Source organism: Ascaphus truei, chromosome 17 (assembly GCF_040206685.1).
Source record: "Ascaphus truei isolate aAscTru1 chromosome 17, aAscTru1.hap1, whole genome shotgun sequence".
Taxonomy (NCBI): Eukaryota; Metazoa; Chordata; class Amphibia; order Anura; family Ascaphidae; genus Ascaphus; species Ascaphus truei.
Window position 1 is genome coordinate 27017949 of NC_134499.1, and position 26702 is coordinate 27044650.

General features: G+C 46.3%; 2 protein-coding genes across 5 annotated transcripts; one reads left to right on the forward strand and one right to left on the reverse strand.

Moving 5' to 3' along the window:
* Nucleotides 1–746: 746 nt before the first annotated feature.
* CIDEC (cell death inducing DFFA like effector c) lies at nucleotides 747–13951 on the reverse strand. Of its 4 annotated transcripts, none has more exons than XM_075574398.1 (6): nucleotides 13789–13951; nucleotides 7018–7095; nucleotides 2962–3103; nucleotides 2491–2640; nucleotides 2121–2308; nucleotides 747–1835 (listed from the first exon to the last, which is right to left on the reverse strand). In XM_075574398.1, the coding sequence occupies exons 2-6, from the start codon at nucleotides 7068–7070 to the stop codon at nucleotides 1658–1660; spliced, it is 711 nt and encodes a 236-aa protein (XP_075430513.1). In that variant the 5' UTR covers nucleotides 7071–7095; nucleotides 13789–13951; the 3' UTR covers nucleotides 747–1657. The 4 variants fall into 4 exon arrangements, with proteins under 4 accessions (XP_075430513.1, XP_075430511.1, XP_075430514.1 ...); XM_075574396.1 differs by lacking the exon at nucleotides 13789–13951 and adding an exon at nucleotides 10563–10623; XM_075574399.1 differs by lacking the exon at nucleotides 13789–13951 and adding an exon at nucleotides 10137–10215.
* Nucleotides 13952–14681: 730 nt separating this feature from the next.
* On the forward strand, nucleotides 14682–24524 carry JAGN1 (jagunal vesicle mediated transporter 1). Its single transcript, XM_075574400.1, has 3 exons — nucleotides 14682–14828; nucleotides 17424–17527; nucleotides 19456–24524. The coding sequence occupies exons 2-3, from the start codon at nucleotides 17439–17441 to the stop codon at nucleotides 19916–19918; spliced, it is 552 nt and encodes a 183-aa protein (XP_075430515.1). The 5' UTR covers nucleotides 14682–14828; nucleotides 17424–17438; the 3' UTR covers nucleotides 19919–24524.
* Nucleotides 24525–26702: the final 2178 nt, after the last annotated feature.

Sequence of the window (26702 nt, forward strand, 5' to 3'; positions counted from 1 at the left end):
AAAAAAGCAAGATTTCACGTTTTGCTGCTTTACTTATAAACCTGTATCAGTCATTATTTCCTTAGGGTTTCACTGTTTTTTTTTTTTTATAACAGCACTAGTCACTATCCCGCCTGTACACTTTTTCAAACGTAATCTGTGAAATACAAGCAGAGGTGTGGTGTTTTACGAGACTTGTAGCGCTTAAGCATAAATGTGCTGAAGCTGTGATAACATCACTCCTAATTCATGAAGTTTAAAGAAGTATTTCCTTAAAAAACAAATTCAATTTCCCCCTTCCCTAGGTGAGAAGCAGGCGCTCTGTGGCGCGGAACCACGTTCATTTCCGCTTCTTCCTGAGATACTTACCTCCATAGGTGCTGCTGGTATCACATGCATGTTTAAAGGTCCCGCGTCACGTGGTCCAATAGGAATCCGAGACGGATGACGCTGCAGCTTCCTATTGGCCCGCATGGCACCGTACCTTTAAACTGCCATAGTGCTCGCCCAGGCGGGGATGCTACTGGCATAACATATTGGGGAAAGTATCTTGGGAAGCAAGGGGTCCCTGAAGCTGAAATGAATGCGGTTCCGCTCCGGAGAACCCCCTTCTTCTCACCTAGTACATAAATAGGCAGCAATGCACCTTTAACGTGATGAAGCGGTTTGGTACCCAAATGGTCAGATCACATCGAGCACACCTAAAAAAAGAGAGAGCTCCCTACTGTTTAACTACGTGCTAAAAAGGAAAATCACACAAACACACATTCATTGTAATGATATTATATTATTCAAAGCAGTACAGCAGTTTAGATATACAGTACATTAAATATAAATAAGTATTATAAAGTCAATGGAATTTCCATGGAGCATTTTCAGTGTAAATACAATGTATGGAGGTGATAGCTGTGTTACAAGGACTGTTTGTGGTTTGCATTGTGCATACTTCACTCATTACTCTTTGCGTTGTGTCAAACATTTTTTGGGGGGTTAGCACCTTCCCAATGTCTTGGCATCATCTTTGTAGCGAAGGAAGAAGTGTGTCTGGCATGTGCCCTATCCAAGTATTGCCCGTGGTACCTACATATGGGTTGGGAAAAAATAGCTCGTGTCACATTTCCTGGAAAGGGTCTACATTTGAAGTAAAAATAAAACAAGTTGACCAACCGAACGCTTGTGTTTGAAATTAAACGTAAGTTCAACGATCACAAAATTTCTAAAAAGTTGTTTGGTCGCAGTTTCACTGGACCCAAGACAAGCGTTTTGTGATATGGTTCCGTATCTAGTACCTCTTAAGATGGTACCCAGTGATAAATAAAATGATGCTCAAACAAAGCAGACTGATCTGGTTGGTTAATATTGCCTTGATCAATAATGTGTGTTAGATTGGAATAACTTATATTGGGTCATAAATAACAAACGACATATACAAGTGCCCATGATGTAGCCAACAGTTCCTGTCCCATCTATAGCTCTTGGGTAGGAGGCTGTAAGGTACCATCATGCAATAAGCCATTGGTAAATGTAGAGAAGCACATTTGTCTTTTTCATCTTTCCAACAGTTTCCTGTTTTCAAAGTAAAGAGTTGCCCTGTACCCCAAGTCCCTTAGTGTCTCTGCAAGGATGTAGGTCTCGATATCGAGACTTGCTTGATCTTGTATGTAGCTGATGCGTTTTCCTACTGCAGCATTTTCCGTGAGCAGAAGGGAATCAAATCTCTGAGGGCAATTGCAGGCTTCTCCTCCACGGCCAGCTCCCTTTCAGTAACATCCAGAAGCTGCTGCATGTAGCACGATGTGCCCAGCAGGACATGGCCCGTAGCCTGCATGGTGAACAGAGTCCAACGCAGCACCTCCCTGTAATAAATCAAAAACTCTTCTGTTATAATAAATCCTGCAATGCCAGCGCTTTGTATAAAAAGAATATTAACAAGAAAAACTGCTCACAAATGGAGTTTGCAACACTTTCAGATGTATTTTGCACAGGGATCTTTAATCTGTGCTCACAAGTTCATTGTTTGTCGTTTAGATATAAAAGCTGTTAAGTTTTTTTAGGGGTGATTGAAATCCCTGAATGTCCCTTCGGAGATGACAGGGATTTATTTAAATCACAAGCGGTAACACAATATGGGAGTAACTTACTTCATCATTCTCTTTGCTCCGTAGCACTGCAGGTCATAAGACAGTGTATAGGCGCCATACAATGTGGCCTTCACGTTCAGACATCCAAGGAAATCGCGGGGATGCGTCTTGTACAAGTCAAAGCTAACACATGCCACGTTAATCTTTCGGTGAGGCTTATTGGAGAGCGAGAGGTGGTATCCTGCATTCTGTGGGATATAACAGGACATCCCTGGGGTTTACAATCACATCAGGTGTAAGGCAGGAGAAAAACCCCACTATCAATGATGAAAATTTGTATCACTTTCTCTAATGGCATCACCTGTAAAGAACACTACTCACACTGCCCTTGCTACAACTGAGGCCTTTGCCTTAGGTAACGCAAGTTCACCTCGTAAGGTTTCCATTTCTGTCCCTTTCCCAGTGCCATGAGGACAGCCCCGTTATCCAAGGACTGGAAAAAGTCCTCTGTGTCTACACCTGTCCCATCCTCATCCAGAACGAGAGTGACGGCTTCCGGGACCAGCAGAGTATCCTGCACCTAGGAACGGGAAGGGGAGCAGGATCACACAATGCAACAAAGATTGTGTTCACGGAGCAGCCAACACTATTAAAATAATTGAAAGGCATATTCACTTTATTGATCATTAGCAGCAAACTGTGAATCTATTCATAGAAATATGATGGAATGTGCCACTTTTAAATCATCTAAAATATCTCAGGTTTTAGGAGTGTTACAACCACGTTATTATACAGATCACTGAACTGAATTCAGAAGCGACCAGTTGGGAGACGTGGAAACCAGAAAGGTTACAAAAAGAACTACATGCGCAGTAAATGTTGGACTTCTTTCTGCGCTCACCTTGTTGAGCAGGTCCCCAAGACTGTCCGCCATGACCCCTTTCCTGGCGCTGCGGTCCCAGTTGCAGACGCGATAGGGTCGAGGTTTGTATGCAGGACCGGTAAGAAGTTGCTGAGTCATTGATGCGCTGACAGACACACACCTGTTAAAGACATGACACGACAATCACTCTGTGCAAAAAACTCACCCGCCTGCCTATCGTCTAACACAATCGATGCACTTGCTGTTGTGAAATAGGAGAGTGCCTTAGCCCAGTCTTTAAGGTACGATTGCAAACAAGCTTCCCGAAGGAAGCATTTTAAAGACTGTGAACACGGACTCTTCCAACCTCCTGATAAAGTCTCAGATTCTCTGGCATGACCTAAAATCACCAAGACAAGATTATTCCTACCGTCTGTCTTCCACCATACCCTTTGATGAAAGAAATACCCTTTCTCTATGTTAACCTTTATGTCAGGTGTTCTTATCAGTATGTTGTGTAAACTCCCTTCTTTTCACATTGTCTGCATGGTTATATTGCAGTGTGCTGCATAGTTATTGGAATAAGTAATACATAATATACGGAAAATAATATCAGCAGCACTGATCAATCCGATTCATAATCGGTTTAAAACGGCGACTCTTCTTTCGATTTTCGGTATTTATTAGCATTCTGAAGTCCATTTTTGAAGTGAAACTTCTTTAGTGGCACCTATTCTCATGGGGCAAAACTGGAGCGAAGGAGACGAAAATGAAACGGAAGTGACGTGACTCCCCCCCCCCCGACGCCTGCTGTGACATGCGGCAGCGGCGATAGCCGCCGGCGCCGCTCCTAACGGCGGCCACAACCCCCCCCCCCCAACACCCTCCCCCCACCCGCTGTGACAAGCGGCGGCGGCGGCGATAGCCGCCGGCGCCGCTCCTAACGGCCGCCGTTACCCCTAGACGTGCGCAGAGCTTCCGGTACTGTGGGTGTACCAAGATGGCGGAAGCCCCGCAAGTCCTCCGGCTGTGAGAGGAGGAGCCGCTGCTCAGCCTCTCTCCTCCCTCTTGCTTCCCCTTCCCCGAGTCCCGCTGACTGAGTGCCGCCGGTGCTGGAGGAGGAGAGGAACCCCGGGATCATGACGGCCGCTGCGCTGTCAGCATGTGCCGCGCATGCGCGCACAGACGTTATCGTGCGCTCCTGGCTCCTGCTCAGGCAACGTGGGAAGCGGGGGGGTTTGAGCGCGCCGCTTCCCACGCATACGGCGGGCCCGGTGCGGCCGCGTCTCAACCTTCCCCCACCCCTCTCCCCCCAATTACCCCCTCTATTCCTCCCCCCACACCCCTCCACCGGCATCATGGTGTTCTTCCCCGGGGGGGCCGTCACACTCACATGGGCCTCCTCGCCGTATGTGCCGTCCTCCCTGCCCTGATCCCGGCACTGCGGGGCAACACAACCTGTGCCCATCCCTCCTCCTACCACACTGCTCTGCCGCCGTGCTCGCAGGTGCAGGGGGTGAGGGGAGGTGCAGGGGGTGATGTGAGGAGGTGAAGGGGGGTGATGTGAGGAGGTGAAGGGGGGTGATGTGAGGAGGTGAAGGGGGGTGATGTGAGGAGGTGAAGGGGGGTGATGTGAGGAGGTGAAGGGGGGTGATGTGAGGAGGTGAAGGGGGGTGATGTGAGGAGGTGAAGGGGGGTGATGTGAGGTGCAGGGGGGTGACGCGAGGTGCAGGGGGGTGACGCGAGATGCAGGGGGGTGACGCGAGGCGCAGGGGGGTGACGCGAGGCGCAGGGGGGTGACGCGAGGCGCAGGGGGGTGACGCGAGGCGCAGGGGGGTGACGCGAGGCGCAGGGGGGTGACGCGAGGCGCAGGGGGGTGATGCGAGGTGCAGGGGGGTGATGCGAGGTGCAGGGGCATATGCGAGGTGCAGGGGCATATGCGAGGTGCAGGATGGGTGCGCATACATCACGCACACACGCACAGTCACGCGCACACACACACACAGTCACGCGCGCACACACACACAGTCACGCGCGCACACACACACAGTCACGCGCGCACACACACAGTCACACGCGCACACACACACACAGTCACACGCGCACACACACACAGTCACACGCACACACAGTCACACGCACGAGGAATTCACGCTTAGTGCAAATAGCAAATACAGGGGATGTGTGCCGAGCACGCACATTCTAAGTCCAAATTTATTTGCGTTTTATCAAAGAAATTGTATTTTGATTTTTAATTAAAACATCACAAACACAATTTCTGTGACAAAAGTCAAAGAAGTTTCACTTACTATGCGCGTGCACAGCACACACAGCTTTTTTTTTTTATTCCTTTCAATTATCATCTAGAGCCAGCAAACCCTGCTGGAATATTTCCCAACTCTTTTTGACCTTTGGTGCCATTGTACACGATTCTTGGCGTTTGCTCACAAACATAGTTCATCGTCCATTGCATAAAGGCGGGTCTCTGTGGATTTCAACACAGTCTGCCTGTCTGAACAAAAAACTGACCTAAAGGCTGCAGCGGTCTTTTTTATGGAATAACATTAAAAAAAGGACATGGATACAAAAGAAAAACACTTATTTGATACTCTAACTGATCTTTACTGTTTGTTCCACAAAGAATTCTGTTTTCACAAAACAAGAACCAGATCGCACAGTCAGAGTTCTATTATTGGCTTAATAAAACTGAGAAGAATATTGTAAACTAAGGTTTTTTCACCCCACCTAAATGGGCCCACCTAATCATGGTCTTTAAATTAGGTTAGCAGGTCTCAAAATTGCACCAGGCTTCCCTGTCATGAATGGGGAGACTGTAGATTCATCTAATCTGGGCATTTAAAGCTGCAACCCCACATTGTCGAACAATTGTATTTCTTAGGGGCCTCTGAATGGGGAAGTGTTTGTCAATCAAGTGTTTTCTGTCCCTTTTTACCACCCTGTCCTTATCAGAGAAACAATAAAGATAAGGGGAGGTGGGGAGGGGAATCTGGCTGTACAAGCACTTGGTGATCACACAGTGACATCACTCAAAAGGGAGCAGCCAGAGGCAATCCAACCCTCCCGTCTAACAAAAAAAATTATGAAAAGTTCTTAGGTGTCAGATTTGGGTAAAAAGGTATCAACCAACCATATGAGACCCCTTAGACATGTCACTGGAATTAGCTCACTTTGGTCCTAGGAAGGTTTCTCTCATCTGTATGGGCTGGTTGGATCTAGTGAGGCCATTGTATAACTCTCCCTGCGCACACACCCAAGTTCCATGTCCTTGTCCAGGGGAGAGCAATCTTTTTTCCCCTGCGCCCCCCTGCCGCCTGTCCTCCTCTCCACACACCCCCCTCCATTCCTCCTCCTTACCTTGGTTCATGGCGTCTTGGTGTCATGACGTTACGTTGCCATAGCAACGCAATGTCACATGACGCCGTGTTGCCATGGCGACGCGTCTCCAGATGCCGGCTGAACCACGGTAAGTAAGGTTTACAGAGGCCTTCTCCACTTCCCCAGCACTTCATTTAAGTGCCTTCGGGAAGCGCGCAGGGCCTCTGTAAACCCCGTGCCCCCTGCAGTTAATCTCGCGCCCCCCAGTTTGCACACTGCTGTCCTAGTCAACCATTCATGCAGGTGGACCAATTGTTTTTTTTTTCAAATGGACATATTTAATCTTCCTTGTAATATGTGACTTAAGTTCATGGAGCCCTAGAATACAGTAAGTGAGGCACCATCTTCACAAGAAATTGTTTTCCGGACCCTATAAATTAGTAACTGGTACAATGTATTCAGCTCAAAGCCGATTAGATAACATATTAGCTGACTCAAGCCCAGGTCTTCTAACTGCACCCCTCAGTCAGGTGGTTTAGAGCAGGGGTGGCCAACTCCAGTCCTACCAACAGGACAGAGTTTGAGGATATCCCTGCTTCAGCACAGGTGGCTCAATCAGTGGCTCAGTCTTGGACTGAGCCACCTGTGCTGACGCAGGGATATCCTGAAACCCTGACCTGTTGGTAGCCCTGGAGGACAGGAGGTGGCTTCCCCTTGGTTTAGCGGGGTAAGTCAGATTCCAAAAAGCTACGTTCTTACTTGGAGAGAGACTTGGGGGAAAGAAGACTCAGAGACTTCATCGCGTATTCCATCTTCGTCAGAATCACTTGGTCCGATCTACAAGATACGAGAAGAGAGGGGACGTTAAGGCACAAATATGTGCGATTGCATTTACTGGTCGTCAATCTGCGCAAAGTTCAAACAGAATGGGGAGATGTAAAACAAAACCATAACCCTATTTTAACTTATACATGAGAGTCCCGATTATCCAACCTTCTGATTTATCCAACATTTGCGCATGCGCATGTCCCGCTGCGTAACTCATTTCTTTAAGCAATAATTGTTGAATAATTATGTACTGTATTAATAAACCTATGTGTATGTATGTATTATACAAACTTATACTGTACTGCATTTAATATACAGTATTACATACTTATACTGCATTAATATTTGATTTGTTTCACTCCCCCCTCATGTTTCCCGATTATCCAACATTTTCAGTTATCCAACATGGTCTCGGTCCCATTTAGGTTGGGTAACCGAGACTCTACTGTATTATCCTGCGAAAAACTGTGTTGATAACTAATGGTGATGTCATCTGGGGTTTAATTTAGGGGTGGGGGGAGGGGAAATCGCTTTCTATAAATTAATATTTTACGTTTTTAACCAAAAATTTAACATTTTTTCTAGCACCTGAGTTTTATAAATTTAGAGAGAAAATGCAACTTCTTTGTCAGCAGCTGGACCTGGGGGACAAAATACTCACTGTGCAGCCATCTTATCCCAATTACAAGCCACAGCCGTCCTGAGAAGAGCAGGTAATGTTCTAAAGGAAGACGTGACCTGGGTCTTAAAAGCCTTCTGTTACATGACCTTCGTCCTGGTAAGGAGCTGGTGGAGTCACACAGGGGACAAAGTCTGACCACCACCCTGTCTACTTGGCTATTGGGCAACATGCCACAAATGAAATCTCTTCTGCGTAGCGATAATATACACAGGGGGTGAAATGTTCCCGAAGATTAAAGCTCTATAACTGGAAGTAACTAGCACAACCTGCTGCTTTATTGCTAGATGTTAGTCAGAGAAACAACAAGGAGGGGATAGGGAGTGATCACAGGACCATACTAATTGAATAATGTAGTTAGTACATAGAAAGGTAATTAAATTGTGGGTGCAAACTGTGAACTGAAAAGTGAATCAGAAAAAAGGGGGGAAGGGAGACACAAAGTGTTTGTGCCCCTAGAAGAATTCACTAAACTGCACACCTACAACATGTAAAAGTTAACTTTTAATGGATTTACTTAAAACATATATTACCAAAGAGTAGTGTAAAGTGATTTTAAAAGTAGATTAAATCAACACTATCAAGCACCCATGTCATCAAATATATAATTATGCTATCCCAGTACAACCTAATGATAGTGGGAAGTAGAGGACACAGGATGCTGTAAGTCAGGGCATGAAGCCCCTCTGGGACAGCTGTGAGACTCAGTAGTATATCTAGGTATATACAAGTCAGCGAACAATTGAATGAATAAGTATCCAGCGATCCTGCTACAATTGTTACCGTTGACTACTTCAGTGATAAGTAGTCAGTGTGGTGAAGTGCAAATACTTAGAGTGATAACGCTAACACTCACAGTGATAATATTGGTGAGTTAACAATAGATGGAACTAACACTCACAGCAATATAACTGGTGAGTTCACAGCCTAAACTCTGTGAACACACATGTCATAGAGAGCAGAGATAGCAAGCTCACTGACTGTGGAGATAGAATTATGTAACCAGATACTGAGGTCTATTCACAATGAACCAGGAGACTACAAACACTACATTAAAACAGCTCCAAGTAGGAGACTGACAACATTGTCTCCTACTTGGACCTGTTTTAATGTAGTGTTTGTAGTCTCCTGGTTCATTGTGAATAGACCTCAGTATCTGGTTACATAATTCTATCTCCACAGTCAGTGAGCTTGCTATCTCTGCTCTCTATGACATGTGTGTTCACAGAGTTTAGGCTGTGAACTCACCAGTTATATTGCTGTGTTAGTTCCATCTATTGTTAACTCACCAATATTATCACTGTGAGTGTTAGCGTTATCACTCTAAGTATTTGCACTTCACCACACTGACTACTTATCACTGAAGTAGTCAACGGTAACAATTGTAGCAGGATCGCTGGATACTTATTCATTCAATTGTTCGCTGACTTGTAGAAACCTAGATATACTACTGAGTCTCACAGCTGTCCCAGAGGGGCTTCATGCCCTGACTTACAGCATCCTGTGTCCTCTACTTCCCACTATCATTAGGTTGTACTGGGATAGCATAATTATATATTTGATGACATGGGTGCTTGATAGTGTTGATTTAATCTACTTTTAAAATCACTTTACACTACTCTTTGGTAATATATGTTTTAAGTAAATCCATTAAAAGTTAACTTTTACACGTTGTAGGTGTGCAGTTTAGTGAATTCTTCTAGGGGCACAAACACTTTGTGTTTCCCTTCCCCCCTTTTTTCTGAAGATGTTAGTCAGCCTTGGTATCACAAAGTCTTATCTCTGATTTCTCCGCACATTGAAACATTGGCGCACTTAGAGACGTGGTTCCAATGTGAGATTCACAGGTACGGAAACACACAATCCCTGCATGCTCAGAACCCAAATCCACCACACCATATATATTGTGTCAAAAGGAGTGCTACTGTGATTGTGACCTAATATATACACAACAAAAGACAAAAATGCTACGTCCAATATGACAAATGATATAGTTAAAGATATATAAGTATTTAGCTATATAATTTGTCATACTGAAGTTTCATAAGTCCTTGTAGTATATACCAGAAATATTTTGAATGAAAACACCTGCGGTCCGGGAAGCTCCATAACAATCACTTTCCAAACCTTAACTTTAATATGCCAGCCTAACCCTACCCTTAATATGCCAGCCTAACCCTACCCTTAATATGCCAGCCTAACCCAAACCTTAATATGCCAGCCTAACCCTACCCTTAATATGCCAGCCTAACCCAAACCTTAATATGCCAGCCTAACCCAAACCTTAATATTAGAGTGACCAGATTTACAAAAGTAAAAACCGGTACACATAAAAAAAATATATATTTATAAAACACATGACATCACCAACCGCGCTTATGTCTCCTTTATGTCTCTCCAACGCTCTCTGTCCCCCCTTCTTAGCTGGCGCTGAGGGCGCTCATACTTGGAGAGTGCTCCAATCATGAGCGCTGGGTGTCCTGCATGTGCGTGGGGGGGAGGGGGGGAATTGCGGGTAGCTGAGCGCGCGGGTAAGTATATATTTGTTGTTTACTTAAGCGCCGAGAGCGGGTGTGCGTGTGTGCCCGCGCACGAGCACCGCACAACAACTGGTCCTACCATCTGTGTGTGAATCTGTCTCCCCCATTCTCTGTGTGCTGCCTCTCCCCCCCCCCATGCTGCCTCTTCTCCCCTCCCATGCTGACTCTCTCTTCCCCCCCATGCTGCCTCTCTCTTCCCCCCCATGCTGCCTCTCTCTCCCCCCCCCTCCCCCTCGTGTGTCCGTTTTGGTCCCTACCTGCCTCTGTGGAGCATTGGGGCGGAAGCCATCTTGAGCCCTGGCAGCAGACACCGAAGCTCCCACTGTCTCACTGCTGAGGCTCCTCTGCCTGTAACCCCGCCCCCACCCTCTGCAGCTACAGTCAGACCGGCCTCTGCTCTGTTCCTCCATTCTCTGCTCTCTGCTGCCCCCCCCCTCTCTGATGGACAAAACCGGAACAGCCACAAAAACCCGGGACATTTAAAAAAAGCGGGGCAGCCGGGACAGGCATTAAAAAACCGGGACAGGCATTAAAAAACCGGGACAGGCATTAAAAAACCGGGACAGGCATTAAAAAACCGGGACAACTGGTCACCCTACTTAATATGCCAGCATAACCCAAAGCCTAACATGACAGTCTAATTTTTCAGCCTAGCCAGCACTCTCTGAGTCCTAATTATACGGGGAGAGATCATTGCCCGGTAAGTAAGGGAGGGGGTGTGCGGGTACATAGTACATAGGGTACATAGATACTGTCGTTAGCAGTGTGCAGTCAGTGTTACATTATAATAACATTAGGTCAGTGGTTCACACCCTAGTTATAGCGACACCCTTAGCTAATACCCGTGACGCTCATTTAAAGTAGCAATCCCCCCTAGAAGCCTAAGGGCTGTTATATAGTGGCTGCGTGCGCAACGTCGTGCGCTCAGCACTTATAATTGGCTGAGGTTAGTCAGCCCTTCTATATTAGGACCACGCGCACGCACGGCAGTGAGCGTGCATCCGGCCGACAGCGGGGAAGACTGGGAATAGAATGATTTTGCGCCGCTACCGGCAATAAATAATAAAACAAACACACACACTATATAACAGCCCTGAGGCTGCGTCCATAGACACTGCAGCCGTGCGGAGGCTGAGGGAAAGCGGGTGCTTTCCCTGGCCTTAGTACGCGCGCCGTCCGGGGGCGTGTCTCATTGGGCAAACCGCTCACGTGACCGCCCGAGAAATCAGTTTTGACTGATTTCACGTGCATCGCGCGCCCCCTCGCTGTATAGACGCGATCACTGCCTTTAGGCAGTCTGATCGTTCAGCGTGTAGACGCGTCCGCGCAGTCTGCCCCTGTATGGATGCAGCCTAAGGCCGAGCTCATGGTGGGGGCGTTGCTGCGTGCGTGCGCACTTTCGGGACTCTTACCTGATTTGCTATTGCAGTTCCTCAAGTGCCCGCGGCGCTGTGCGCGTCGACGCTGCTACATTTTGCCGAGACAAGTCAATGCGAGATTTCGGGCTGCAGTCGCGTGCTGTCAGCGTCCCGTGCGCTAGTTCAGCCAATGAGGGCGAACCAGCTCCGTGACGCGTTAGCCACGCCCCCGATCGCCTCCCCAATCTCCTGCAGCCCAGTGCATACATCGCTGGGGCTGCAGGAGTGCGCACGCCCGCGCCGCCACCGTGAGCTCGGACTTAGAGTTTAACCACATAATGTTAGTAACTTGCCCGAGCATGACCTGCTCTTCACAAACAATAACAATAAATGTTTCTACTGTTAAAAACCTGATTTGGTTCATCGCTAGTGTTTGAGGTTGCCATGGCAACTTAAGACTAATATCTCCTGAATGAAGCAGCCGAATGTAAAAATAAAAACAGAGCTGCAAATGTCAAGAACAGATGTATTTATCTTTTTAATTTCCTTTCCAATTCTTTAAAAAAAAAAATAATGTTCAAATATGATGGTTCATTCAGGAGATATAAGCGTTTGAAATATGTGTGTTAAAGCTGCAGGTCAAGCTGCCGTTTTTGGTTTTTTTAAATATAGAGATTTTTTTTCCCATTCAATATGTGCATTAATACAATCTGCACACTGACAAGTAATTAGCAAAGCTGCAGATCGATCTGTTCTCCTGTATTCAATCGCTTGCTCTGGGTTATTTAATTCAGTTCTTGCACAGCATTCTGGGCAATGTAGTTCCTGGAATATGATTGACTGGGCAGTTACTAGATACAATTGGTGCACTGTTATAGAGAGGGCGGGGCTCACAAGCCAGAGCCAATCAGAAGGGGATGGGGGCTGTCACTTTGGAAATGCTTCCAACATTAGAAACATTAAAAATGTCTTTAAAACATTTTTTTTTAATGCTACAAGTATTTTCTCATAGTACAGAACTGATTTATTAAAACACACATGTAGGATATTGCTTTGAACTGCTGCTTTAAAATAGAGCTCTCCCCACAGCCCCGAGTGCAGTTTACAGGTGACCATGGTACACGCAGATGCCAGAGATGAACACAATCACAATTTACATACTTTTTGTTTCATTTTAGCTACAAAAAAAATATCAACTGTTATTGTCGTGTTGTCTTATTTCTTGGTTTTCTTCCTTACCATCCTAGTTTTTGTCTCATTCAATAAATGTTCATGAGAATCACTATAATCCTTAGTTCAGTGGGTTTCAATTTTTGAGGGGTTAAAGAACCCTATAATTATATTGTGAAATTCTGCGGAACCCCAACCCTCTCTAATGGCGCCTCTGAGATCAGATGCATTGTAAGGAACTCCAAACCTCTCTAATAGCACGTCTGAGATCAGATGCATTGTAAAGGACCCCAGCCCTCTCTAATAGTGCGTCTGAGATCAGATGCATTGTAAGGAACCCCAACCCTCTCTAATAGCGCGTCTGAGATCAGAAGCAATGTAAGGAACCCCAACCCTCTCTAATAGCGCGTCTGAGATCAGATGCATTGTAAGGAACCCCAACCCTCTCTAATAGCGCGTCTGAGATCAGATGCATTGTAAGGAACCCCAACCCTCTCTAATAGCGCGTCTGAGATCAGATGCATTGTAAGGAACCCCAACCCTCTCTAATAGCGCGTCTGAGATCAGAAGCATTGTAAGGAACCCCAACCCTCTCTAATAGCGCGTCAGAACAGTTATACACATAAAAGCAAACAATCTACAGAACGTACAACTATAGAGATATCTCCCTCCAGCGACTGAAATCATTGATGTCTAAGCAGAGACTCCTATATCCCAAGGTCTTCACTTTGGTGTATTATTATTTGTTGTATTATATTGTGTATATATTTAATGTCTGTAAAGCACTGCGTATATAGTTGGCACTAAATAAATATACAATAATGAAATACAAAGTACAAATGAGTGAGACTCCATGAGAAATGACACACAGCTGCCATCATTTTAATATAATGCATGCGCAGCGCTTACATATTTGATATCTAAAAGAAGTCATAGTCAAAATGCAAATACTTACGGCGTAAAGATTTGGAGATGATGTAGGTTGGATCTCTGTGTGTTTGGCTTTCCACGTCTCCCTCCAGCTGGATGTCACTTGGCTTGTCACATTCTGTACTGTGACTGCTGTGTGTAATGATGAGTAGTCAGCTATCTCCTGCTCCCTCCCCCTTTACTCACCCCCTCCTCCCCTGCCTAATGACAGAGGTAGACCTCCCTTATTCCCAACAGTTTGGAAATAAGAGCATAGGTCAGTACTGTATAGAGGGCCAGTGCTACATAGGAGTCAGTGCTGTATAGGGAGGGTCAGTGCTATATAGGGAGGGTCAGTGGTGTATAGGGAGGGTCAGTGGTGTATAGGGAGGGTCAGTGGTGTATAGGGAGGGTCAGTGGTGTATAGGGAGGGTCAGTGGTGTATAGGGGGTCGGTGCTGTATAGGGGGTCAGTGATGTACATTCCTGCTCTGACTTACTGCCCTCAGGCTCCCAGAAACCGCTGTCTGTGACCATTCACACACATACCAACTCCCACTGGCCATAAACATTCGGCTTAGGACTGCAGTATCATCTCCAGGGAGAAATGCCACCACCCCATGTGTTCAGTAATGTGACCTATATTAGCATTCCCATTAAAATGCCATTTATTTTTGTTTTGGTGCACGCACCCGCAGATATCACTGCATTATATCCCTGTGAGATGCACGGGTGGTATGTGATAAAGAAGGCAATGAGAGTTGTGTGTTCCTGATATCTGTAGATGTAATAGACAATTGTATGGGGGTTTTTTTCTGGGTGAAAGGTATATGTTAGTGTAATAATGCATAAAATATCCCCACCCCCCAGTCTCACTGCCAGTAAGCACATGCCCAGCAGCTGAACTGTTACACCTCCCATTCCCCACTAAAAGACACCTCCCTATTCCTACAGTTCAAGCAGCCATTGAAATCAGTTGACACCGTGACTTCCGGGTGTACCAACATGGCGCTGGGACCTGCCCGGAAGTCATCATAGAGAGAAGCGCTGACTGGGAAGCTGGGCCGGGTTCTACAGTAGGTGTGAGGTGAGTGGGTGCTGAGCTGGCCTTCTCTCTTCAGGGCTATAAAGCGCTTCTCTACCATTAATAAGCGTCGCAGGCTAGACCCCGAAGGAGTTAACACTGATGCTTGGGAAGCATTTGATAAGTGTGTGTCTGCAATGAGGGGCCATCACTCACTCAATGAAGCCCTCACTCGCACTCCATGGGAGAGCCTCACTCGCATCACTCAATGAAACAGCCGCACTCATATCACGAGCCTCACTCACACACATCACTGCCCTCACCCCTCATGGGAGAGCCTCACTCACACACATCACTGCCCTCACACACCATGGGAGAGCTGCACTCACAGCATCACTGACTTCACACACCCACACCACATAGCGAGAGAGAGCCCCACACCTCATGGCTGAGCATCACTCACACTCTGCATCACTGGCCTTATAACCACACACCAACTGTACCTACAGTATTTAGTGGGCATTTTACCCATTGTTTGTCCTGCACCTATTAAAACCAGTTGTACCTATTCCTGCCTGATCTTTCCATGTGGTACCGTTACGTTCGAGGTGCTCTCTTACTTGTAAGCTCCTGTATGTGGCCAGTATCGGAGGGTCTGTAACAGACATCGGTGGGTTCAGTCTCGCTGGAGTTAGTATTGATGTATTAGGACTGGAGTTGGCCACTCCTGTTCTCAAGGGCCACCAACAGCTCATGTTTTAAGGATATCCATGCTTCAGCACCGGTGGCTCAATCAGTGGCTCAGTCAAGGACTGAGCCACTGATTGAGCTACCTGCGCTGAAACAGGGATATCCTTAGAATGTCTCTTTATTTACTCATTGACCGCTATTAAGTGATGGGCCCACACGCACCTGACCTCTTCTGTATAGCTACAGGGTTAATAAGGGATCCTTGGACTGCCCCAACGTTCTTATAATAATAATAGGTACTTAGACCCTTTTCTGTCATTACAAGGTTAAGAAGGGGTGCTTCACATCATCCCTCTCATAACAGAATTAAAGCAGCCGTACCCTTCCCTCCCTTTTTTTGACCAGGATGGGGAAGCAGGGTGTCCTCTGTGCTGAACTGTGTTAATTTCAGCTTCGAGACCACCCTGATTCTCAAGATACTTATCAGTAAAAGTAGCATCAGTACTCCCTGGTGTTTCAATCCCTCCCCCATGCCATGCGGGCCAATAGAAAGCTTGAGGAATGACACCATGGCTTCCTATAGGCCCGTGTAACGTGGAAGCTTTAGGCCACCATTTTGTTTTCTTTGGAGAGGACTGGAATGTGCTACTTTTACAGGTAAGTATCTCAGTACCGCCTGCTGCTCATCCTGAGAAAAAACCACCAAAGGGAACTGCTGCTTTCATAACGAGTCCTTAGCTCACGTCTCGGCTCCCCATTCATATGAAAGGGAGTAGAGGCGTGCTAAAGCTTGGCATCCTTACATGACTCTGGGCCATCCTGTATTAAAAGGAGATGTAAACAGTTTATCAGAATAACTGGCTCCTTAGAATGAGTCACCGTTACAGTAAATGGTTTTACTCATTTGTATCTTCTGCATAATGACTATATTGCTTCTTGTCATGAAGTCTGTGGCAGCTACTTATACGTGTTTGTTGGCTGACGGTTTCATAATAATTTTGCAAACATAGTACAGATCAAATCTAACAGTTTACTGGGGGCTTTGAGACGGTCAAAGAGTCTTCTCACCAAAATATATGAAATAAAGATTGTAAGATCCTTCCACGGCTTTGGGTTACCATGAAAATGTTCATGAGCTACTTTTGACCTATTACACATGCCATTGTCTTCGCCTCCCTTTCACCCTAGGTGGCACTGCCCCTTTAAGAGGTATGTTTTGCTTAGGATGTGGCCAAACAGCATTAGTAGGGGTGTGTACCCTTCTCTATAACAAAGGTTGGTAAAATCATTAAACCGCCAGCTAATAATTCACCAACAGGCAGCTTGATCGGGTGAACAGGGACACGGAGAAAAGGCCTCTCTCTCCCTGGGAGGAGGCGAATGTGAAGGTTTAGGGAGGGACTGAATATTTCTCTGTGATATTGTTTATAATGTATGATGTAGGACAAGGGTGGCCCACTCCAGTCCTCAAGGGCCGCCAACAGGTGATGTTTTCGGGATATCCCTGCTTCAGCACAGATGGCTCAATCGGTGAGCCACTGATTGAGCCACCTGTGCTGAAGCAGGGATATCCCGAAAACCTCACCTGTTGGCGGCCCTTGAAAACTGGAGTGGGCCTCCCCTGGTGTAGTGTAACATCCATGCATGTTTCCATGCGGCTATAAGAAGCTGTCGTGTTATGGAGCTGAACCAATGCACCGAATCAATATGATGGCGCATTGCAGTGTAAGGTTTTCCACCAACAACTAATGGTCTTCCTACCTTCCAACAGCCGTACACATGTCCCTTTGAATCTCCGTTATTTACGGCGTGTTTAAGTGTCCAGTTCCAATAACTATATTTGTTTTTTTTTAGGAGACAATTGTACTTATTGTAGATTTCTGTTGTCCTTTATTTTAAGACATGAATGTGCGTGCTTCCAATATTGATACCACCTCTCTCCCCCCCCCCCTTCTTCTCCTTGTAAAGGTTTTAGTATTGGCAATGGCCTCCCGCTTAGGTCCTCGGGCAACTGGAACAGATGGAACCGACTTCACCCACAGAGAGAAGGTTGCTACCCACTACCAAATGAGGTATGTATAGAACAGGGGTGGCCAACTTCAGTCCTCAAGGGCCACCAACAGGTGAGGTTTTCAGGATATCCCTGCTTCAGCACAGGTGCCTCAAAGACTGAGCCACTGATTGAGCCACCTGTACTGAAGCAGGGACTGATTTGACCACCTGTGCTGAAGTAGGGCTATCTTGGAAACTTGGTCTGTTGGTGGCCCTTGAGGACTTGAGTTGGCCGCCCCATGTATAGAATGATGCAGCGTCTGTGTGTGTTCTGGACAATCGGGGAGTCTCTTACTACTGAGTCATAGGAGCAGAGAGAGACTGTTGTAGGGTAGAATTAATACCTGCAGGTGGCAGTGTTTATTCCATAACTACATGAGGTGTCTCATTGACTGCACATCTTCCATGTTATCTCTCCCTGGGTGGAATTCATCTCTTAATACCCCAACAATATACATGAACACATTATATATCTTTATTTGTTCTCGTTTTATTTAGAACTAGCTATACTACCCAGTTTCACACGGGTTGCAGGACTCTGGAGCCATCTTTTCCATTGCAGACTTAAAACTGTGAATCAGTCGATAATGGCGCCCTCTTTAACCCAGGCAATAATTCCATATTGCAGTGACTGAGGCTGCACCCCCCTCCCCCCCCCCCCGAGTCACTGAGACTCCCCAACCCCCAGTCACTGAGACTCCCCCATCCCCCCCCCTCAATCCCCCAAAGTCACTGGGACTCCCAGCCCAACCCGCCCCAGTTTTACGTCCGAAACAATAAATGTCAAATTCTAAAAATGTCACCTATTCGTTTATTGGCGATTGCCACTGTTTAAAAATATTTCTCTCTGATATAATAGTCTATACATAAAGAATAAAAGATCGTCTATAAAGTAGCATGCCATATAATTTTTTTTTTTTTAAATAATATTCACACGTGAATTCTAAAATAATAATAAAACAAATGTATTATTTGTGTAAATTATATACACAGCCACCAGAGGGCACTGCAGTTCTGTTCTTTATGGATTGCTCAACAAGCAGGGGTGGGCCAACTCCAGTCCTCAAGGGCCACCAACAGCCCTGTTTTTCAGGATATCACTGCTTCAGCAGAGGTGGCTCAGTCGGAGACTTGTCCTGTTGGTGGCACGAGAGAACTGGAGTTGGCTACGCCTGCACTACAGCAACCTACCTGTATGTCCATCATTGAGTTCTCAACCAATTATTGACTGATTCAACAAATAACATTTAAGCACCATATTAAGATTTGGATATTTTATATCCGTCTGAGTTATTGTGGGGGGATTGGGCTCAGGTATAGAGCTTTGAATTTCCTCACGAGTAGACACTATCTATTACAAATATATATTTATATATTCAACTGCAGGTGGAAACCCCACCTGTGTTTGTTTGTGTGCGTTTTTGGTTTTCTGAAGCCAGCACACACTAGTGTGGGACACCAGTCGGCAGTGAGTGAATATACTCTGGGCCAGACATGTTGCCGGCACTGGAGTTATAGCACGCATTGTTGGAACTCACGCGTAGGTATCTATTTGGTGTCATTTCTCCCACTAAAGATTATCTCTTATTTGCCCTGGTCGTTTTTATGTGCGATAACCTTTTGGTTATTACAGTGATGGGTATGATACGAACGGCGTAATCCTTTCTACATTTTCATAGACATAATAACATAGGTGTTAGAACTCACGAGTCCCACGCCTTTATTTTTCTGGAGAAGAAACCGTAACAAATGCACTTTTTAGCCCAAAACATTACAAGTCACAGTCTCCAGAATACAGCATGATTAAAACCAAGATCTGCCTTGCCATACATAGCATGCAATGCCTTGATAAATGGTTGCATCCACTACTACATCTTTATCTGTATACATAATGTGGGAATCGACACCCACAAGTTGGTACCCTGATTTCGTCTTTGCCTTGTTGCAGCGTGTCGCTGAAGTCGGAGATCAAGAGGCTGATCTACGCACATGTGCTGATCTGGATGCTGCTCGTAACTCAGATGTGCGTGGCGCACATGAAACTGGTCCCCCACGATGTGGTCGCCATGCCCTACCAGTGGGAGTACCCCTACCTCCTGAGCATCGTCCCGTCCCTCTTCGGTCTCTTCTCCTTCCCCCGCAACAACATCAGCTACCTGGTGATCTCCATGATCAGCACGGGCCTGTTCTCCATCGCCCCCCTCATCTACGGCAGCATGGAGATGTTCCCCATGGCCCAGCAGCTCTACCGCCACGGCAAGGCTTACCGCTTCATCTTCGGCTTCTCCGCCGTGTCCGTCATGTACTTGGTGATGGTGGTGGCCGTGCAAGTTCACGGCTGGCAGATCTACTACAGCAAGAAGCTCCTGGACTCCTGGTTCACAAGCACGCAGGAGAAGAAGAAAAAGTAACCGAGGAGAGTGACACCAGGAGGGGGACCAGGGTGGGGGGGCAGAGACGCGCGGCTTCTCTTGCTGAGGTGCATGACGCGTACTGTGCATATGTTGTAATAATATGGAGGCGGTCCAGATTTCTGCAAACATAACCCGGATGGAAGACGTGTGCTCCTCACCCAACTCGATAGATATTTGGGGATCCATTAAAGAGGCAATCCAAGCTGGTATTTTTTTTTTAACATAGGATTGAAGCAGGGGTTCCCCATTAATTTCAGCTTCGGGGACCTTATGCTTCCGGAGATATTTGCCTCCGTAGGGGGTGCCGGTAACCACTCCAGGGTTCACTACACAGTATGTCTGCTTTTGAAAGCTCCCTGTGGGCCAATAGGAATCCGTGACGTCATCCAGTGCAACTTCCTATTGGGCCATGCGACTGGGAGCTTTAAACTGCAGAGATACTTACCTCCGAAGGGGATGGTGGTATCTCCAGAAGCAAGGGGTCCCCAGAGCAGAAATCAACGGGTGTGCAGCTCTGGAGACTCCCTGCTTCAAACTTGTATTAAAAAATGAAAGGGAGGGGGAAGGGGGAGACCCAGCTTGGATTTGCACCTTTTTAAAGGTGCACTTACTCTTACAAACACGCTGACATTCGTTTTAGGCGCCCTTTCTATTTTATTATCAACGAATGTCTTTCATGGGTCCCATTGTCAGTAACTTTTGTATTGCTTTTGAAAGCAATGCTACGCAAGGCTTCTAAACGCCAATGTCTTCTGTTGTTTCTGATGCTTCATAGAGCCAGTGACACGCACCCTTACCTGTCTGCTGTAGGACGTTGAAAAATGTCTGCCGGGTATGCCTACCAAACTGTGACTTCGTTAATATAAATACTCAACAATATTAATCGGGTTATGGATGAGACCAGGGTAGCCTTACTGCAGGGGCGGCCATCTCCATGGCCACCACACAGGCCAGGCTTTAGTGATATCCCAGCTTCAGCACAGGTGGCTCAATCAGATGCTCAGTCAAAGACTGCTGAAGCAGGGATATTAAAACCAGACCTGTGTGGTGGCCCCTGAGGACTGGTGTGGGCCGCCCCTGCATTAGAGGCAGCCGTGTGAGGTGTGACTTGCAGAAACGTGTATTCGTGGCTTGATCACAATTGCAGCATAAGAGAAGTGTTTAGTGTATGTGTTTGAAAGCATGTTTTTGTTATCCCGTGTAAAAATGAATGCATCCCTAATGATTCCTGTAAAGTTGTAGCGCATGGTTGGGCCAACTCCGCCCCTTAAGGGCTACCAACAGGTCAGGTTTTCAGGATATCCCTGCTTTTCTTTGACTGAGCCACCTGTGCTAAAGCAGGGATATCCTGAAAACCTGACCTGTTAGTGGCCCTGGAGGACTGGAGTTGGCTACTCCTGTTGTAGTGTGTGCAGCTCTGTCACTTAAGTCCCATTCCACAGGGGAGAGCTGCTTACCCTACAATGCTGTTATAATAGCCCGCTGCATTTGACCTCAATGACATCATTTCAGCGCTCGACCTTTGCCCCTCCATAGCTCTCCCAGTCTCTCCTAACGGGGTTATGCTTTACCTGTCATCAGGTTCAAACGACCCTTTTTAAATAAATAAACCGCTGTTAATGAAAGGCCGCAAAGCACAAAACTTGCCATGCTTGAAATCTGTCCCAGCCTAATGAAGCCGTCCCTTGTCCTGTTCGGGAGCATTGGCAAAGTGCCCCCGTTTAATGATACATCATTATTAACGTCACTTTTGCCCAAACACCGAGGTCATTTCGTTTGACAGCGATGGGTCCAAAAGACGTCTCCTTCACTCTTTTAGTGCTTGTTTTAATTTTGCTGGCAACCTGTTGGTGCCAGGGAGGGTCAGTGCAAAGTAAAATATCGGTAAGCGTGCCTGTGTCACCTGATCTGTGCGCATCGATGTCATCATTCTTTTCAATGAGCCGGGAAGGCAGATTGGCGAAAAACCCTGTAACTGCCTGGCACGAAAGGGGTTAATTCTCTGTTGCCTTAATTCACGGGTGCTCAACTCCAATCCTCAAGAACCCTTACTCCCCGCCCCTCTAATAGATCAGGTAATCCCTGCTTCAGCACAGGTGGGTCAGTCTCTGGGCCACCTGTGATGAAGCAGGGATATCCTTAATACCTGACTGTTTGGGAGGGTCTTGAGGACTGGAGAACCCCCTGCCCTTTGCATTGCTGTAGACCCGGCCACCACCGGCGAAAGAGTTCCATTCACACCGCTGTGCCTAGTGTATGACGGCATTCAGCAGAAATACTGTGTGCTCTGCCTCCTGTTACCGTCGTCTCTCGCTGAATGGGACAGAGGTGTGCAGAGCCAACGTGCCCATTCCTCACTCTCCTGCTACATTCTGCGCGGGTTAACACGTCCAGACCCAGCTGAGAGGAATATGACCTCGTTCTGTGTCATTCAAGGTGCCAAATTCGGGTAGTGTGTTTGTCTAAATATGTAAACGGTCACAGACCTGGTTAAAACCGCAGCGTTTCTGGAAACGGCGCACACACTGCATGCAACGTGCGGTTGTGGGACCGGGCCTTGTAACGCACACGCAGGGAAAATCTCCAGTAAAGAGTTTATTGTACAAGAAACCTGTTGGGCGTATCCATGTGAAAGAGACTTGCGAGAGACGTCATCCTTTGTTTGCCAGCCCCCAGCAGCTTACTGGTTAATTATTCTTTTACATAACATCTTTGGTCGTTTTTTGTTAATGATTGATTTAAGCTAAAGAATAAAAAAAAAAAACGTTATCGAGTAAAAACAAATGTTGATTAGCTGTATGGTAAATGCAGATAGAAACACATACAAACTAGATTGACAGCCTACAACAGGGGTGTCCAACTCCAAAACCGGGTCAGGTTTTCAGAATATCCCTACTTCAGCACAGGGGGCTCAGTCGAAGACTGAAGCGGGGATATCCTGAAAACATGACCTGTTTGAGGACGGGGGTTGCCCACCCCTGCACTACAGCAACCTACCTGTATGTCCAGCATTGTGTTTCCCACCAATTATTGACTGATTCAACTGAGCCACCTGTGCTGAAACAGGGATATCATGAAAACCTGACCCGTTGCTACCCCTTGAGGACTGGAGTTGGCCACCCCATAACTACAAGAACAAATGAGGAGGTGGACGACAAAATTGTGAAGGGACCTGTGATCCCCTTTTTTTCTTTATTTTTGTTTTTCTATATATATTTTTCTTTTTAATGTGAATGTTACATTTTTGTCCCATACAATGTTTATTTTTTCAAGCGCTTGTGAACCAGAGGTTCCAGTACTCTGTGACTGGACCCAAGACCGAATGGTTTTTGATGTGTCCTCCATAGTACTAGCTGGCAAATGTTACTGCATTTGACATTAAATTAGGTATGATGTGCATCTGCAGCCCTGTAGTACGAGCGATTTGACTCCTTTCTGGCCTATGGATTACAGATGACATAATCAATGACTCTTTGTTTTTACTTGATGTTGGTATGGATGGCCGAAAGAAGCCATGTGCACGTGGAATCAATCAAATGTAGTGTAGATGCAGATTTCTGATTGGGCGATTCTTGGATGCAATATTCTGGTTGGGCAATTTCTTCTTGCAATATACAGGTCAGATACAATGTACATAGAACTGCCTGTGAAGGTGGCTGCTGGCACTCACAATGCTATATCAGGGGGGCTCAACTCTAGTCCTCAAGAACCCCCAACAGGTCCGATTCTGAGGATATCTCAACTTCAGCACAGGTGGCTCAATCAATGTTTCAGTGTTCGATTGAGCGATCTGTGCTGAAGCTGAGATATCCTCAACTTGACCTGTTGGGGTTGGTCTTGAGGACTGGAGTTGAGTACCACAGGTCTAGATTGTGCAGCGTGCCTCTTATCTGTATTTGGGATACACTGACAGTTGGTGCTTTCAAGTAGCTCCACAACCAATATGGTAGCCAAGAGATACCATTTATTTGTTTGACTGCTCCTGCTGCTTCCTACCGACGGTTCTAAACAGCAGTAGTGTTTTACCAATAGCATGGCTCTCCAGTGGCGACTGGAGACGAACACAGGTCTTTAGAGACGAGAAATGGGGCTTCTCTAATAGTTTGGCTCTAAGGCTGTGATTATACTGGGCTGCGCATGATGTCATGCGCGCCTGTCGCTCGCGTGAAACCTGCACTGAGGTCCGAGGTGACGCGGAGGCGTGGCCATGACGTCACGTGAGTGGTTCGCCCTCATTGGCTGAACCGCGCAGGTGACAGGGCCGGCGTGCGACAAATACAACATTGTTTGTCTTCTCGAGGGTCGCGCACTTTGGGCGGCCTCATAGAGAAGAGGTCTGTTCTCGCGATGCGCGCCGTCGCTGCCACTATAATCGCGGCCTAACTCACTGAGCGTCTCCTCGAATCTCGAGTATTACACTGTTGGTCAGAGTCGTCTTTACTTTAATGTTGCAGCATGTCGATATATAATTTTTTTTTAGGCAGTTCCTGAATATTAAATAACGCGTTGACGCACAAGTTCACCCTTCTATCTTGACCAGAAAGTAATGAGTAGCTTCATTGGGGACCAGGTAACTTCTATTTAATAAAGACTGCAAATGAAACTTGGTTTGTCTGTCTGTGAAAGTGAGGGGAATGTGGGAACAGGAGTTGGGATAATTGCTCGCCTGCAACAAAACACTGTCGGGAATGGAGCCTTTAAAAAGAAATGAATTATTAATGCCCAAAGCTCGTTTTGCTAGGTAAAGTGTGTCATTTTGAAAGAATAATCGTGTGTGAATTGTGTTGGCATCGATTCAACAAATAACAAAGCCACGTGTACCTTGTGCGGGAAGCCGTTCTCTGGCAAGAGACAGAAAGCCCTTGGCAATACAACACATTATCTACTACTTTAATAGTAGATGTATCATTTTAAGTTAATTAGCTTTGCAAATGTACGCCCAAAACTGGAGCCAAACTGAAACTTTCAGTAATGGCCATCGCTAAATGTACAATGTTAGTTGTGTGTTAAAGGAGCAATTCATACTCTTTGAAAGAAATAGGATTACTGGCTTTTAACACAGGGTTGAAGCAGGGGGGTCTCCGAGGCTGAACCGTGTTAATTTCTGCTCCGGGGACCCCCTGCTTCCGGAGATACAGACCTTCAAAAGGGTTCCGGTATCTCTGCAAAGTTTAAAGCTCCCGCGTCACGCGGGCCAATAGGAAGCCGCATCTGATGACGTCACGGTTTCCTATTGGCCCACAGGACGCGGGAGCTTTGAAACGCCGCCATTACGTGAACCCCGCTAGCTAGTCAGAGCGGCTACCGGTACCCCCTACGGAGGTAAGTATCTCTGGAATTAGGAGTCCCGGAGCTGAAATGAATGGGGTTCAGCTCTGGTGACGCACTGTTTCAATTCTGTTACTAAAAACAAATTGCAGAACAAAATCCCTAGCTTGGATTGCCTCTCATGTGAGTATGAACTCGCACCTAAGGAAAGAATATAGCAAAGCAGTAGGAGCCCAGCGGGACCTCCATAGTGTAGTATATTTATTGATACTGGTTAAAACGCACTCGCAGGAGTAGGTGATATCAAGTGCGCATAAATGATACTGTATTTAGTAGCGAGTCCGGCTAGAGTGCCTTCCTTGTTTCGGACCGCGCGTCCTCGGCCATCGCGTGACCTGCCACATCACAGCGACCTGCCCCCAGAGCATCTCCCTGCACCATTAATGTCCCAACGCGTTTCGTGATAACATTTCAGGGCTATACTCTTGAGTGCATTTTTAACCACAATTTTGTCATCTGTATCAATAAATACGCTGCACTCCTGCGACCCCGTTCTGCTTCTCTTCTGTTGCATGTTTTTATAACCGGAGGAGAAGGCTGGACACGGCAGCCACTCGAGCAGCGGATAAAGGGTGCCGAGAGCCATGCATTTGGACTTTCCCTGGAATGGAAGCAGCATTGCCTTAAATCCAATGTGTTTTATTTTTTAAATAACTCAGTTGTGTAGTATTAGATAGTATTAACAGCATTTCTTTCCTCTCTTTATGCCATTTTTAATATATTAACCTTTTGGGTTTCTGTAGCAACCATTTAGGAGGCCGTTATCTAGCGTTCATCTTTACCAGGACCCGAGAATATTTAATCATTTTTTTGGGGGGGTTTTACTTTGTACTTGTGTGGGGGGTTTTTTTTTTTGCCCTCTTTAATATGTGCATCAATAAAATCCACACAATGATAAGAAATGCGCTAAGTTGCCGATTGATCCGATCTCTTGTGATTGATCTGATCTCTTGTGATTGATTGGCGAAGATTCAGCTTGGGGGTTCACTAAATGGCTGTCAGTGCAGCAGAAGAGGACTCAAAAAGCAAAGTTCTGAGGGGAAGATCACGTGACCAGGCAGTCGCTAGATACAATTGGTGCACTGCTAGAGACAAGGCAGGGCTCCAAAAGGGGTGTGCCAGAGCCTGTTTCAGAAGAGGAAGGGGATGTGACTTTGTAAATGGTTGCTATAGAAACAAAAAATGCTTGTTACATAAAAATTGTCATTCAGAGTTGTTTTAAAAAAATGCTACAAATATTTTTTCATAGTACAGAACTGATTTATTAAAACAAACAAACACGTAGGATATTGCTTTTGTCTGCAGCTTTAAAATGTAATGTTTAACCTAAGCCTGTGTTCTGTGCGAGGCTGTCTGCCCGCTGTCCAATCTGCTTGTGGTGACATGAGGCTAATAGCCTAAATCTTGAAAGAAAGCCAAAGGTCAAATGTGTTCTGAGGTCCTACAGGAGAAT